Consider the following 15,653-nt stretch of genomic DNA (forward strand, 5'->3'; position numbering starts at 1 on the left):
TCGATTTATTTATTTTTCCTGGTACTGGTACTTTATTTCTTTGTGTACATTAGGCCATGAATTCGTATGGAATGGGCTCCAACAGCTCAGGCTCTTTTCTGTTAGTCCTCACAAAGTGTGCTTCTCTGGGTGGCGCAAGCTGGTGCTTCAGCTGCACCCAGGTGTCCTTCTCTTTGGCTTCCTTTTTCTTCTGGTCGTTCTCCTTCACCCGCTTCAGGAAGCTGTCCCTATTCTTTGAGTGCTTGATGTGCTCAATCCACACATTGATCCTCTTGGCCAGAATTTTGCCCTTAACCTGCTTGTTTACAATGATGCCCACAGCATGCTGGATGACATTGTAGACTCTTCCGGTTTTGCTGTGGTATCACTTATGGGGCATTCCTTTTTGAACAGTGCCCATTCCCTTGATGTCTACAATATAACCCTTCTTGTAGATTCGCATGTATGTGGCCAAAGGAACAACGCCATGTTTCCTAAAAGGCCTAGAGAACATATACCGGGTGCCTCTCCTCTTTCCCTTTGTGTTCGTCATTTTGGTGAGTTACTGGAAGATGTCTGTGGTGACCCGACCTTTTCAATTTATAACCAGCCTTATAGCATTACAGCTGGGCAGGTATTAACCATAAGCGACCTTGTCTGATTTCCTGACAAAGTCCCCATGAACAATTTCATCTGTTCTGTTTGTGCTGCTCTTGCTTTGTCAAGCCAGCCCTCACAACCAGATGGTCCATATTACCCCCTGGTGACTTTCTTCTTCCTGTCCCCTTGTGGTCCCTACATGAGACCCCCAAGCCTGGGAACCCTTGCCCCAGTTGCCCAGCTACAGGCTGTCAGCAACTTTTATTAGCCAATTAGAGGTCATTGGGGGTAAGCTTTACACAACCAAGGCTGTGTACCTGAGAATCTTGAGGCCACCAGATCTTGGGATACAGGATTTAGCATTTGAATACATAGCAGTGAACCAAACCCTAATTGGCCATGGACAAGTTCATGACTGGTGTACTATAGAGCTGTCATCTCTCTTCCTCCTGAACAAGTCAAGATGGCTGGAGGTCCTGTGTGGAACGATGTGTTTGTTAGGACAAAGCTAGTTTCTGTATCTGTAACAGCAATGAGGCTTAACAGTCAAAGTTCATCACACAAACCTGTCATGTATTATTTAATCATAAGACTTTATAAACCCTGGCCCTTGGTCTTCCTCAGCCCTTACAGTGTTCCTCTCATGAGCCTTCAGACTATGTGTAGCCTTAAGCCAAAGCTGGGCTTCCTCCAGCGTTAGTGAAGCCCTGGTGCTCAGGGCTCCCATCATCTGTCATCTCCTGTAGGCACCATCCCTCTCCTGGTGCTCAGGGCTCTCCTTGTCTGTCACTCAGTGGGCACCAGTCCCTTCCAGTTGCTCAGGGCTCTCCTCATCTGTCATTCTGTGGGCCCTAGCCTTATCCTGGCACTAAAGCTTAACCAACTAACAAGGCATTTAGTATCTAGGTCACTTTGCCCTTTTCAAAAGATTATTTTTGCAAAGGATTCTCGTAGACATTATTTTACCGAGGTCCTTGTAGGAATTAATTATGTGTAACTTGTGTATATACACACATCGGCTCTTTTCTTCCATCCCAACACACTTTTCCCAAAACTTCTTTGTAAAACTGAACATCTTCAAAATACTACTTTCCTGACAACTCTCATCATCTCCTAGGTTACCATTACCCTGGATTTTTGAGTGTAGTACACACTGTCTGGCCTCCTGACTAGCGTCTACATATATGTGAATATGTATGGTATGGTCATCCCACACACTCTGTGCTTGCCCATGTTTTCCTCACGCTGGATGACCTGCACAGTCTGTTTCCCTGTTGCTCTCCACCCTCTGGCCCCCACCCTTCTGAGCAGGAACATTCTCATAAGAGATCGTGGATGACGGCAATTGGATATTCACCTGTTGCTTGCTTTATGCATTAAGCAATGCAGCCTTTCCCTGTTTAAGTGCTTCTCAGACAGTTAGCCAGAGAGGGGTGTGTTTTCTGTATCTATTATGGATCCATTTTGAATTCTTCTTCCCTTTCCATTGACTACTTTATTTATATTGCTGTCTCTCTTAATTGATTATTTATAAGACTTTATATCAAGAAAGTCCAATTTGCTGTTTTCGTTTTTCTTTTCTCCACAGATTTTCTGGATTGGGTGGAATGGCATGTGCTTGTAATTTCAGCATTCAGGAAACTGAGGAAGAAGAATCATGAGTTCAAGACTAGGGTGAGATTCCTAGGGAAACAGTGCTTCCGAAAAGCAAATATATTTGAAGAGTGGAGGGATGGCTCGGTGGTTACGTGGTTAAGAGAACTTGCTGCTCTTGCAGAGGACCCAGGTTTAATTCCCAGTACCTCCAGCATGATGGTTCACAATCAACTGTCACTACAACTCCAGGGGATCTGATACCTTCTTCTGGCCTTCTTGGGCATGCTTTGCAATATTAAATCACAAATATACATTATATTATATATTATTAATAATTATATGTTATTATAATATATTGTGCGAATATATTATTAGTAATAGTTATATATTATATATCATACATATGTATTGTATATACATATATGTATACATTCCATGTATATGTGTGTGTATGTGTATATATATATATATATATATATATATATATATATATATATCTGGGACACTGACTTGACTCTGAGATGTACACCCCCTTATCTATTTGCCAGCCCAATGGCACCTTCTTCATGACTTTTTACAAAGATGAGCTCAGTTAAGGGGCACAAAGATCTTACATAGCACAGCACCTGGTGTGTCATAGTGAATGTTAGCTGTCAGCCCTGTGCCTTTAACCAACAAATTGTTTGGAAACAGAGGATGCCATCTCCAACAATCTCCTCCAATCTCCAACAGCTTCTACAATCTACCAAAGACCTTGGGTGATTAAAAATCATTTCTTGATGTTTAGTTCTTAAGAAAGTCATGGGGGCACTGTTGCTGGCAGTTTCCTGGTGTCCCTTTGTACTGCTCTGCTCCATCCACACTTCTTTCCTGACTTGTGGTTCACCAAAGGGCGAGGAAAGCTGGGGAGTGAACCTGGAGACCATTGCCAGGTCCCATACTGAGAGCTAGGTTTTCTCAATCCACTCCTGCTCAGTAGCGTCATGGAGTGGATCCCCATCCCAGCTGATGGGAGAAGAGACAGCTGTGCTCTGCTAACAGAATGCAGACTACAGAACCTTGCTTGCCTGAGGATGAAGCCTTCTGCTCAGGGCAGTGTGAGGCTTGAGCACATCCTCCAAGCTGGGCATGACTTAGATATGTCCTAGCATTTCCCTTCTGGCCTCCTTGGGCTTTCATGCACGTGTCTAGACTAAAGCATACCAATAGTGACACGGCTGACTGGACTTAACCATGCCACCAGCTACCTGGGCCACCTTCAGGTATGGTGGAACATACCTCCTCTAGCTTATCTCTTGCCATTCAAGAGGAGTGGCTGACAGTTGAAGAGATGCTACCATCCAGAGCATGACTTCAAGCTGGGGTACCTGGATCGCTTTAAGTCCCTGCTCAAGAAGAACCACCTCCCAGTGCCTGCATGGGCCTCTCTGGGGTCTATCCTGCAAAACCTGACCCCCCAAGGGGTTGAGTAGCCTGTGGACTTGAGAGTGACAAGGTGCACAGGCCCTTCTTTGTGTGGATGGCGTCTAGAGGATGCTGGGATGAATGTGAGGTGGTCATTGTTCTCACGCGGGTTCCTCGTGGTTGAAGAAGAGTTGATGCTCCCCTTTCCCACACGCTTGACCACAAAGCCATCCCCCACACTCTACTTTATGGCTCCCAGAAGAAGCCAGGCCTTTCCTTCTGGAAGCAGACTCTCTTTTATTTTCTCCCTTAACCAGGCTCAATGTTGTAACTAAGCCATCGTAGGTCATGCCGAGTGTGTGAAGGATCCAAGCAGCTATCTCTTGGTCAAAGCCACTTGGGGCCTCCTGCTTTCCTGTCTCCTTGCCTTAAGGATGACATCATCTTTTTCTTTTCTTTTCTTTTTTTTTTAAGGGATAATCTCATTATGTCACCCAGTCTCTCCTCACCCTCCTGAATGCTTGGCATTTGCCCCTGTGAATCACCAGGCTGGGCCTGTGTAATTCTGTGTGTTGCCTCATATACAGTTTAGACAATAATAAATAGTGATAATAATGATAGGATGTTGTGGGGTGGGGGTAAACCATCCCTAACATATGATAGGCACAAGATGTCCAAAGCACACATCTTCATTCAGAACCAATAGCACTCAAAGCAAGGAACTGTGCCAACTGATACCCAGAAACCCAGCCTGACTCTCACCCCCACCAGCATCCTCCATCCTGAGCTGATGATGGAAGCCTAGGCCTTGGTCCTGGTTTTGACAGCACCTCCACTGAGGTGTCAGAGGACACTCTAGGCAATCTCTTTCTCCCCTGCACCCATGTAGTGAGAAGATTTCCCAGAGTAAACACATGGAAAGCAAGCCTAGCACCTCGACTAAAACCCCACCTCGCCTTCTGTGCTCCCACTCGAACCCCAGGTTCAAATTTGGCTTGGCACTCCGGGATGCTCACTGCCTCTCTGGGATGGGGTTTTAAGACACTGATGATCCTCAGCCTCCGTAGTCCTCATCCCCCAGGTGTGGCACTACATGGGTTGAGAATTCATCCTGTAGCCAGGATACTCACAGGAACCTAGGGTGAGCATGGGGGTGAGCACTCCTGGGCTGGACCAAGCCCAAGGCTAAGCCAGGCCGGGACTTCCCCATGCATCATGTCAGAGGAGAGGCCGACACACTGTGGGAGTCTCAATACAGACACACCTCTGAAACAACCACATTTTGCTTTATTGGGTGTTCCGTGGTAATATAACACAGACTTCTTAAGGAATAATAAACACGAGACTTGTATTTTACCATAATTATTTTGCCATTAAGACAGTGGTTACAAAAAATAAAACAAAAATTAAAAGAAAAAAAGTACCTTTCTGGCTACACACATGATCAGCTTTAGCACTGAAAGGTCCCCCCTCATGGGTCACAATCACAGGTTCAAGGGTTCAAAACCATCTAGCGGTAAATCCTACAATGATTTAGAGCATCAAGTCACTGCAGTTATTCAGTTCTGAGACACTGTTGACTTAGTTTAGCATTTACATATGACATTCATTTAACAGACACAGAAAGCGAGCCAACGGGTAAACATGCTTACACGGACTGCGGAAATCTTCAGGTTTAAAACTGTTGTGTTGTGTTGTGTTGTGTTTTTAAGAAAATGACCAAAAACAACCAAAAGGGCCACGGCCCCATACAAGAAACATCAGGAGTAAATGGTGAAGAGCTGCAAGTTTCTCAGAATCCAAACAAATAAACAGGGAGAAAAAAAAAAAGTGGTTTCTGGTGTTCAAATTTCCTCTCTAAGTGCAGGTAAGGAAAAAAAAAGCAAATATATTAAGTCAACCAATTTTTAAAAGTGCAATTTACCTTTAAAACAACAAAATTAACAACAAACCCAAAATCCCGACCCTTAACCCCCAAAGACAAAACGTGTGGACACTCAAGGAATCACGAATTTTTTGATGCTCTGCTTCATACCAGCAGACTGGAGTCATAAAAGCCTATGGACCTAACACTGCTTACAGGGACCTGTAAACACATCTGAAAGGAAATATGACAGAAGTCAGCAAGTACAGAAAGAAGCCAGCTAGTGAAGACCTGTCACTGTGACAGGAAGAGGAAGGGTGACAGATACGAGGTGACATGGTCTCTAAGAGGCGACGTGATCTCTAAGCAGGCTATGCGTTCAGTGTGTACAGTTTTCTTCCCATGAGATATTGTTTCCCAAAATAGGGTTGTCCCTCTTGTAAAAGACTTTAAGTCTAAGTATCCCAAAGATGTCTACCTTCCACCACCTTAGACCTTTTGAAAAAAAAAAAAAAGTTCCCCCACCACAACACACACACTGAGAAGTCCCAACATTCTAGAATCCCCAAAGACACTTCCTGATGAAGGCTGGAAGGGGCTCCTCCACAGAAAGAATGGCCCCATCTTGGCTGGCTCCGCCACAGGGAGAATGGTCCCAGCTTGGGGGCTGGGTTTACAGATTTGACTGGAAACTGTCACTTCTACAGCCTAACTCCTCATCTTTCCACCACATGTGACTCTATTCTGGGCCCACATGTGACAGTATTGGTGACATAATCAGGGCCATCCCTGTGTCTGGCAAGCCTCAAGCTCAGCCACCTCCTAGTGATGGGAATTGGATAGCACCAATCTTAACAGAAACCAGGATAGCACAAAACTATGGTGGTGGGGGCAAAACTAGGATCTGCTCAGGCTATGCCTGAGACCAAACTGGGTTGCCTGGCTTTAAGAGCAGACAAAGAGTTTAAGAGAGGAAAAAAAAAAAAAAGAGCATTGTTTCGGAGAAACACAAACCAGGAGACCAACATCTAAATCTCTCCAAGAGTGCAGAAGAAAAAGCCAGGACAGTAGACGTAGGAAAATGGTGGAGAACCTTCAAAAGGTCTAATCTGCCGCAAAATCTAGGCCAATGAAGAAAACCCGCCTCTTCTCAACAGCTGACCCGAAGAGTAAGGGATGGGGATGGAGACACATGGAACCTTTCCAGAGGGGCGGCCATAGCCTGCCAGCCTCGGAATCAGCTTAATGGTTACATAATTGCATCATTAGGATGTCCAGTTCAAGACCCGAGGATTAATATTGAATCAGGCTTTCAATTTAGTATTTAAAAAAGAAAGAAAGAAAGAAAGCTCTCCCACCCTCCCCACCCCTCCCCAGTCCCACAAAGAAAACCTTATTTAAAAATTTTTAAAAAGAAAAGAAGGCAGCTCAGGGCAATTCACTATCTCTTCCCCATGACAGGAAGGTGCTGACTGCACGGCCAAGGATGTGATTGGGGCACCCTTGCTGGGATCTGCTTGGTGGCGCATGTCTGCATGGTGGATGCAGCTCCGTGTGGGGTGGGTGGCTAGGCTTGGGTGTGGTGTTCATGACTGTGTAGGGACTTGGGTGAGCGAATTCAGAAACTCCAGGGGAGACCGAGTGCAGGGGGCCCAAGAGGAAGCCCCAGGAACTGGCTGCCCACAGCAACTATCACAGGCTCTTTAAAAAAAAAAAAAATGGAAGGAAGGAAGTCTCAGAATGTCCTCAGGTGTCCCATCCCCCATCCCCAAGTGGCCTGCAGGCCTAGGGGCTTTAGCCCAGGCTGGTGATGTTGGCACGGCCACCAGGGGGCGCCACGATGCGCTGGGTGGTGCGGCGGGGAATGTTGTCGTCAATCTGAGCACCTAGGGAAGAAAGAAGAGACAAGAAACGAGCGTGAGGGTCTTCAGAAATAAAACCAGACTCCTGCGGCATGCCCAGGAACAATCCTGGGGGGAAAAAAGCTGAACCAAGCACACATGTCCCGACCTCTTTCTCCAAACCTCCCTAACTACAGGAAGTTCAAACTACAGGAAGTAGGAGGGCCTGCCTTCAGCCTACAGGTCAGATTCTGTGCAAGCAATCTCTCCCTGGGGAAGTCTAGACTCGATGCAAGGTACTAGGGAGTATGGCTCTTTTGACCCACGCCTCTCACTCAGGAGGAATGGATGGTTCAGGTAAAGAACCTGAATCTGAAGCTCCCAAACCCAGAACGCTGCTCTAAACCAGTGGAAAATTCCACACTTGACCTGATGTGACTAACTGTAGTGGAACTTGATGTAACCAAAAATACTGTCTCAAATCCCTTTCATGACTGGGTTATATGTATTTGAAACATAGAAGTATTGTATTTTGGTTTTTAAGATTTTATTTTTACTTTTAATTTATGTGTATCTGTGTATGTGGAGAGGGAGGGCTATACACATAAGTGCAGTACCTGAGGAGGCCAGAAGAGGGCGCTGGATTCTCTGGCGCTAGAATTCTAAATGGTTGTAAGCCACCAGACATGGGTGTTAGGAACAAACTTGGGTCCCCAACAAGATGTGTGCTCATTCTTAACTGCTGAGCCATTTGTCCCTGCCCACACTTTGTGCTTGGACTTTGGTCTTAGTCACAACATGATTCAAAATCTACATATTTTTCCAATTTTTAAAGAGGCAAACTAGCTTCCAGTCCCAATCATTTCTTTTACACAACGGACTGGCAACCTGTGCTGTCTATGCGAATGATATGGGAATACACATTGTGACTGATCTCATACTTTAGGACAATAGGGCTTAAGGGTCTATCTCCCAAACCAAAACACCCTGAAGTGTTCATCATTCATCATGGGCACAGATGGTACTTTATAAAATCCAGCAGATGGGACAAGAAAAGGAAAGTCTGTGTAATGAACTACGCTGTTCACAGGCCGCAGGACCTTGGATATCTTTCTAAGCTCAGGACACCGGGGGCGAGAGGAAAGGCCCTGTTGTGGGCTAAAAGAAAGAGGGGCAGATGTTTCCAAGACAGAAATCCATGTTTCACCACTGAGGGTGTAGCGGTGGATATCACAGCAACTCCACAGGGAACCTTGCTGCGACTCATCACACGGAAGGCCTGAGCAAGGTGAGACTGCTGAAACTCCCAGTTCCACACTCTTTAACAACGGACATGACAGATGAGGAAATGGCCCTTCACTCACAGGGTGGGTGTCTCAGCATGGCATGGCACAAAAAACCGATCTGAAGATTCTGAAACCCAGCTGCCATTTACAGTCTTTCAGTTTCCGCAGTAGTGGAGCCAAAAGCCTCTGGCTGGCTCCACAGAGCTTGCTGAACCTACCCGGAACGGCCCAACCCCGGCCTTACCAGACAAGCTGAATCCAGACTGGTGCAGGTTCCGAACAGGTGGTGCCTGCTGCTTGGCAGGGGATGTCTTAGCTGATGAGGCTGGAGTCACCGTCTTGGGCGTCACAGACACCTCGCATACGGGTCCGTCATACAGGCCACGAGGGACCCCTCTCAGCTCAGCCAGCTGAAACACACAATCACCCCACAGCCTATGTCACATTCACAGAGGACATCTTCCCTGTACCTTCTCAGTGTCACAGAGCGGTAGCCAAGGCAGGACTATGATGTGTGGGGATATGGCCCCCATTATGGGGCAGGTCCAACAGAGACAGATGTGCAACCAGACCCCAAAGTTCTAGGCCAAACGCTCTCCCAAGGTGACTCCCCGATGAGTTACTCAACTGGTTTCTTAGAACTTCCCCCACCATGTCAACATCACCTTTGAGCCCTCCAAGAAGCCCCTGATCATACTGCGAAGAGGGTCTCGTGTTGTTTTTCAAGACAAAACTGTCTTCCCAATATCACTCCTCTCTTAATTCCCTTAAAGCTCCATCCCTTCTCCACCTCACAGTTCCTAACCACCACGCCCTGGACACACTGTACATCTCCCATAGGTCATATTCCATCTTCTAGTATCTTTATCTCCATCCTTTGGCTTGAGAAACTCCTACTCAGCCTTCAAAGCCCAACTGTCCATCTTCCCTGTCATCTTCCTCCATGATGCTAGAGCAGTGCTTCCCACCTCTGCATCAAACTCTCAGCATCAAAGCTCTAATCATCCTAGACTCACCCAGCAGCCGGTTAAGCTTCAGGATGAAAATGTCAGGTTTCCTTTATCCTTCTGTGCCCCCATCTCAGTATTCTGACTCATGGTGCTTAGTGGATATCTGCGGAGTAGAGACCAGCCCACGATGTTTAAAAGTTTGCAAGACCACTCACCCTGCTCCTTGCTTTGATGCGTTTGTACACAAAGTCAGGGAAGGGCTTCCGGGGAATGTAGCGTCCTGAGCCTTCAGTGACATGAAGTGTGCCATCCTCCAGGACAATCTTGCCCTGGCTGATGACCACCAGTGGGGAGCCACGACACTCCATGCCTTCAAAGATGTTGTACTCAAGAGCCTGAGGAGAGAGACAAGCCATCATGAGAGCAATCCCTGCCCCTGAACTCAAAGGAATGGAGTTTACTGACAAACCCTAGAGAAGAAGGTTGTCCTTGCTGGCCACCCCAGGGACACATGCTTTCTCTGCCTAGAATCTGAACTCATCTCACCCACAGCTCCAAATCTGAGAGGGCAATAGCTGAAGAAAATAACAATACTGTGTGTGTGTGTGTGTGTGTGTGTGTGTGTGTGTGTGTGTGTGTGTGTGTGTAAATACTTTACAAATATAAAGAAAATCATTCCGGGCAGGTCTTGTGAGGCAGACCTATACACCCGGGATTCTGGGACAGTAAGATCTCAGGTCAAGGCCCTGCCTGAGCTACAGAGTGTGTTCAAGGCCAGCCTGCGCGATTTAGTGAAGCAAAGATGTAGCTCAGAGTGGAGATGTGAATCTCAGTGGTAGAACTTAGTGGTTGAACTCTTAGAATGCAGAGGGCCCTGGATTCCATCCACAATTCTATAAAAAGGGGGAAAAGAGAAACACTAATGGGGTGGGGTGAGGTTGTCTTCCCATTTCCACCAACTCTCCTCTGTGCAGACTGAACTCCCAAGGCTCGCCTCTGAACAAGGTCCAAACTAAATTGCAAAATGAGGCCGTTTTCTCACGGACTTAAGCATCCTGTGGTTAAACCCAACGTCCCCAACTGCGTGGACTGGTGGCATATAAAAGACAACAAGCCCGTGACAGGATTGATGTTTAGTTTCCTAAACGACCCACCCTTGTGTGGGGGCTCATGTCACTGAGAGTGAAAACAGGCAATTTGGCACACCCTCTCGGCAAACAGGTGGTTTGCCTGCCAGTGCGTTTGTCTGTCAGTCGGAAGTGACAGAAAACAAGAGGCTTTCTGACACAGAAAGCTCCATAAGTCAGAGTGGTGTCCTTAATTCTGGCTCAGCTCAGGCTGAACGCCTACGGCTCTCTCCACATGACTGCCTTCAGGAACAAATGGCTAACAAATGGGTAACATGTGGCACAGAGCATGGGCTTCTGGGAAAACACAGGCCAACGGAGGGGGAAAAAACTAGGGCCGTGGTTCTCAACCTGTGACCCCTTTGGGGGATAGGATGACCCTTTCACAGGGGTAACCTAGGACTATCAGAAAAAAAACAGATTTTAAATTATGACTCATAACAGTAGCAAGATTACAGCTGTGAAGCAGCAACCAAAATAATTTGATGGTTGGGGGGAGTCACCGTAACATGAGGAATTGTATCAAAGAGTCTCAGCATTAGGAACTTTGGGAATCACTGCCCTTGAGGTTCTGTGAGAGGGCAGAGCCACACCAACACCCAGGTCACAGGTCATCTCTGCTCTCTGGAGTGGCAGCTGGGGGAGGGAGGGACAGAGAAAGGGCAGAGCAGCATGCATTCCCATGTGGAAAAGGAGCGCTGCCCGGGCAGTGCCAGGACTGCTGCCAGCACAACTCAGAGACTCCACAGAGAAACATGGAGGTTGCCGTAAACAGAAGTAGAGGGAGATGGCTGCACACAAGCGGCTCCTCACGAGAATCCTAAGATGCTGGGGGCCATCACGTCTCACATCTGCCACTGACCAGAGCTGACTGTGTAAACATAATAGCCAGAGAGAGCCAGATTCTCCAGGGGGTACCCAAGGGATGCACCCACCCACCTCTGAGGTATCCCACACAGCCTTTTCAGCTCAAGGCTGTGAGACCCACCCAGGCAGTGGGAATTTAAACTTAAAGCCTGTATGGGCGCCAGTTTCCAGTTCAGAGTCTCAAGAGAGACCTTCTCCCCCATGGCCATTTTGGGGGGGTCTTTCAAGACAGGGTTTCTCTATGTAGCCCTGGCTGCCCTGGAACTCACTCTGTAGACCAGGCTGGCCCCGAACTCAGAAATATTGAAGCAGAGGCATAGTGGGATCTTTCACACGACCTTCCCAAGGACAGATCTTCATCTCCCTGATCCCATAAGAAGAACATGCCAGCTCTGCCTTTTTTTTTTTTTTTTTTTACCCAGTCCCCAACTAAAGACCTCATCTCGGGTGTTGTCCTTCATCACGTATCTCACAATCAGATTTGTCTTGGACATGGCAAAAGATGGGCACTGAATAACAGTGGACTGTGTCACTTAAAGCCTGCCTGAGTACTTATGGTTCCTCGGTAAGACACATGTGGTGTGGCACCGACACAAAAAGAACCTTTGGTGAGGGGATCCAGTCTCCTCTGAAATGACCTTGGGAAGGGGTGAGCATCCTCTAAGATAAAGGCGAAGCCTACCTCTTTCCTATCACTTCCTCACTAACGATCCATCTCCAAACACAGCCTTGACCTTGGGTCCCTTCCATCCCAGGCCTGCCATCCATCAATGGAGTGACTTTAGATACTTCTCTGACGTCCCTTACGTCAGAAAGGATACAGGTCACAAAAGCACCCAGTCCCCTGTCCACTGCTGGCTGATCCCTGCACCTTGCATGAGCACTGACCCCTGGTACCCAAGGCCTTGGATAACACACAAACTGGGGCTAGTGACCTAGGAGGGAGCTGGTGGTAAGGCTTTTGGACCGATGTCCCCCTCTCCCTTAAAATACAGAGTGAAGCAGCACCATGACTCTAAGTCAGTGGTTCTCAACCTTCCTAAGGCTGTGACACTTACACTGACTCATGTTGTGCTGACCCCAACTGTAAAACTATTTTCATTGCTGCATCCTAACTGTAATTTTGCTAGTTATGAATTGTAATGTAAGTATCTTATATGTAGTATAGCAGATGCATAACCCCTGTGAAAGGGTCATTTGACCCCTATAAAGGAGTCGATATTCACAGATTGAACACCTCTGCTCTAAGTGATTTAAAGATGCTCAAAGATGTGATATTAGAGCTCATGCCGCTTGCTGAGGTAGGAGGCTGCACCACCACGAAGCATGGACATTTTAACTTCACCCGCATGCGTTTCCAAAAATTACAGAGAAGTTGGAATCCTGGAAAATCCTAAGGGAGGATTAGCAATCGGGTTGTGGATTCGGTTGTTCCACGCTGAAGACAGAACCTAGAATCTTGTTTGTACTTCACCAGACGGGCAGTGTCACACAGGCATGCTTAACGCCAACCCCGACAGCAGGGAGAGACAACGAGGTGTTTGGCAGGGCTGCGCGGGATACTGCCCAGAACAGAGTGAGATAAAAATGCAATGTGATCATATTTCCTCAGATTACATCTAACAACATCCTATGACAACATTATGAAAAGGTAGAAGAAGGCTTTTGATACCTTTATATTTGCATTTGTAAGCTGTATAAATCCCCAGAAATTTATTTTTTAGGAATTTAGAGAATTTAATGTAAATTTATGCTATATTCCCTTTCCTGTCTGTAAAAAACAGTATATAACTGTGGAATTTTTGCGTTTATTTCCTTTCTTTATGCTAGGATTTTTTTCTTGTTGATTCATGTACAGTTTTCTGAATTTCTCTGTTTCTCTGTCTTCAAGGTGATACCCAATGCCAACCATTTGATTTTCTCTGTTTATCACGCCATGGATGAAATAAATAAAAACTGCCATATTTTACCCCCCCCCCAAAAAAAATGTCATGTAAACAGCAACTGTCTTCCCAAACCTTCACTCCCCCCTGCTCTCTCATCCATCCAGGCAGGGAGGTCCCAATGCCACCTAGCAGCCCGGTCACCTGTGTGTTTGATGAGCCATGGCAGCCCTTTTGGGGAGGGGACACTACAGAAGAGGGACAGGACTTTCCCCACCCAACCCTGCACATGCATACGCAGTCTGGGAGGGAAGAATGTTGAAAAATTAAGGCTTCTAATTCTGGCTCGACCGCAAGATCACTATGTAACGTTATACGGGCCACTTAAGCTCTCTGCACCTCGAGGTTATTTATCTTCTCACTTGGGATAATCACACCGGACCCTTTAGTGAGAAGCTCAGATGAAGAGGAGGATTATGACGTAATAGGCATACGCACAGAAAGGTCAGCCCTGAGGGCGCCACTGAGGAGCCCAAGATGGATGGTACAAATTTAAGCAGGCTTGGCACTAAGGCTCTGCTGAACTGGCAGGGCAAAACCAGCTATAAATATGGAGTCCAGCCGTCTCCCTCCCCACGAAGTACCCACCATGAAGGCACCCACAGGTACCAAAGAAGCTGACACTGAACCCAGCATGCCCCACCCAAAACCTTCTGTCCAAGAGAGAGGATTTTAGGTTGTCAGGATTTTAGATTGCGAGGAGCTGCGGGTGTCTGATAGCTCTGGGCTCACTGAATCGACAAACTCGCAGAACACCCGAATCCCTGGTTCTCAGTTGAAACGCCAGCATGCTAACCGACTAACAGATACTAACATCTGCAAGCTCTGTGACCACGAGCTTCCCCAAATTCTGTAGTTCCTAAACTGTGACCCACTAACCTGGGTTATTTCTTCTTCCTTTAGGACAAGAAGCATAGCGGCCAATCACTCCTGAGAGAGAACTGACAGGAAATGGCAGTGCCCAATGCCGTCTCGGGAACAGACACTGGCTGCTCTAGCTGGGTCCCTTGCAGTAAACACACCACACAGGGTGCTGCTCAAACCACGAGAACACAGTGTTGCCTGACTTCTAGAAGCCTCTGAGGACCTAAAATCACTCTGGGCCAGTGGCTCTCAACCTTCTTAGTGCTGTGACCCTTTCATATGTTGTGGTGACCCCCAGCCATAAAATTATTTTCATTGCTACTTCATAACTGTAGTTTTGAGACTGTTATGAATCACAATTAAATATCTGACATGCAGGATATTTGGTATGTGACTCCTGTCAAAGGGCCACTCAACCCTCAAAGGGATCACAATCCAAGGGCTAAAAAACCTCTGCTCTAGGGACCCTGAAGGTGTAAGGACAGAGGCTATTGCCTCTGAAACGTGCCCAAGAGTCTTGTGGATCTCAATAAAGAAAGTGATAGGGCCAGTCTGGCCCTTGGGACACTGCAAGTTAGCAATACATCCTGGGGAAACTTTACTCCTATCGGATTGAGGTTTCCTGAATCCCTGTCTCTTGTTGCCTGCAGCACACATGTCTACTCAAGACAGGCAAGCCTTACACTGTTGTGTGTCTTGGCAGAGATGGTCTTCACACTGTCAGGGTCCCAGATGACCAAGTCAGCATCAGATCCCACCGAGATGCGACCTTTCCGTGGGTAAAGGTTGAAGACTTTGGCTGCGTTGGTGCTGGTCACAGCCACAAACTGGTTCTCATCCATCTTCCCAGTGACCTGCAGGACAGAGCATGTACATACAACACACATGGATAGGGTCAGAAAGCTGAAGGTAGAACAGGTCCAGCAATAAAGGGTCACATGTTGGCATGCAATGCATCCTGGGATTTCCCCTTCAATAAAGTTCCCAACAGATCTGGGCTTCTAGTCAGTAAGTCTCAACCCAGCATCTGGCTTTCCAAGGTAAGGGCCAATCATCTCCTGTAATCTTTCCATTCTAAACACAGGAGACCAAGGATATGAGTGTGCACTACAAGGAAGAAAAAAAATTAAATGGCCAAAAAAGCATATTAAAAAATTTATCCCAATCAGCAACCAAAGAAATTGAATGTCAAATAACAAAGACAAAATTCACCAACTCAATAGTGTTTTGGGGATTCTACTCCTAAAACCCAGCGAGGAGTGTCATACATTGTGTCAGATGTAATCTTTGCATTAGGAATGTTAACAATATGTATTCACAATCTTTAATAGA

At 46.7% G+C, this 15,653-nt stretch overlaps 1 protein-coding gene and 1 pseudogene across 2 annotated transcripts in view; both read right to left on the minus strand.

Moving 5' to 3' along the window:
* Positions 1 to 49: 49 nt before the first annotated feature.
* On the minus strand, positions 50 to 548 carry LOC147001904 (large ribosomal subunit protein eL21 pseudogene; annotated as a pseudogene).
* A 5,391-nt stretch (positions 549 to 5,939) lies between these two features.
* Dpysl2 (dihydropyrimidinase like 2) overlaps positions 5,940 to 15,653 on the minus strand; it is a 103,926-nt gene continuing 94,212 nt past the window's right edge. For both annotated transcript variants that reach the window (XM_021181296.3, XM_021181298.3), the window contains exons 11-14: positions 15,005 to 15,175; positions 9,736 to 9,915; positions 8,815 to 8,980; positions 5,940 to 7,329 (exon numbers count right to left, since the gene is read on the minus strand). In XM_021181296.3, coding sequence (XP_021036955.1) covers positions 7,238 to 7,329; positions 8,815 to 8,980; positions 9,736 to 9,915; positions 15,005 to 15,175 — 609 coding nt within the window. In that variant the 3' untranslated portion in view covers positions 5,940 to 7,237. The remainder of the gene's footprint in view (positions 7,330 to 8,814; positions 8,981 to 9,735; positions 9,916 to 15,004; positions 15,176 to 15,653) is intronic.

The sequence above is a fragment of the Mus caroli genome, unplaced genomic scaffold (assembly GCF_978045245.1).
Source record: "Mus caroli unplaced genomic scaffold, Mus_caroli_1 scaffold_12, whole genome shotgun sequence".
Classification (NCBI taxonomy): Eukaryota; Metazoa; Chordata; class Mammalia; order Rodentia; family Muridae; genus Mus; species Mus caroli.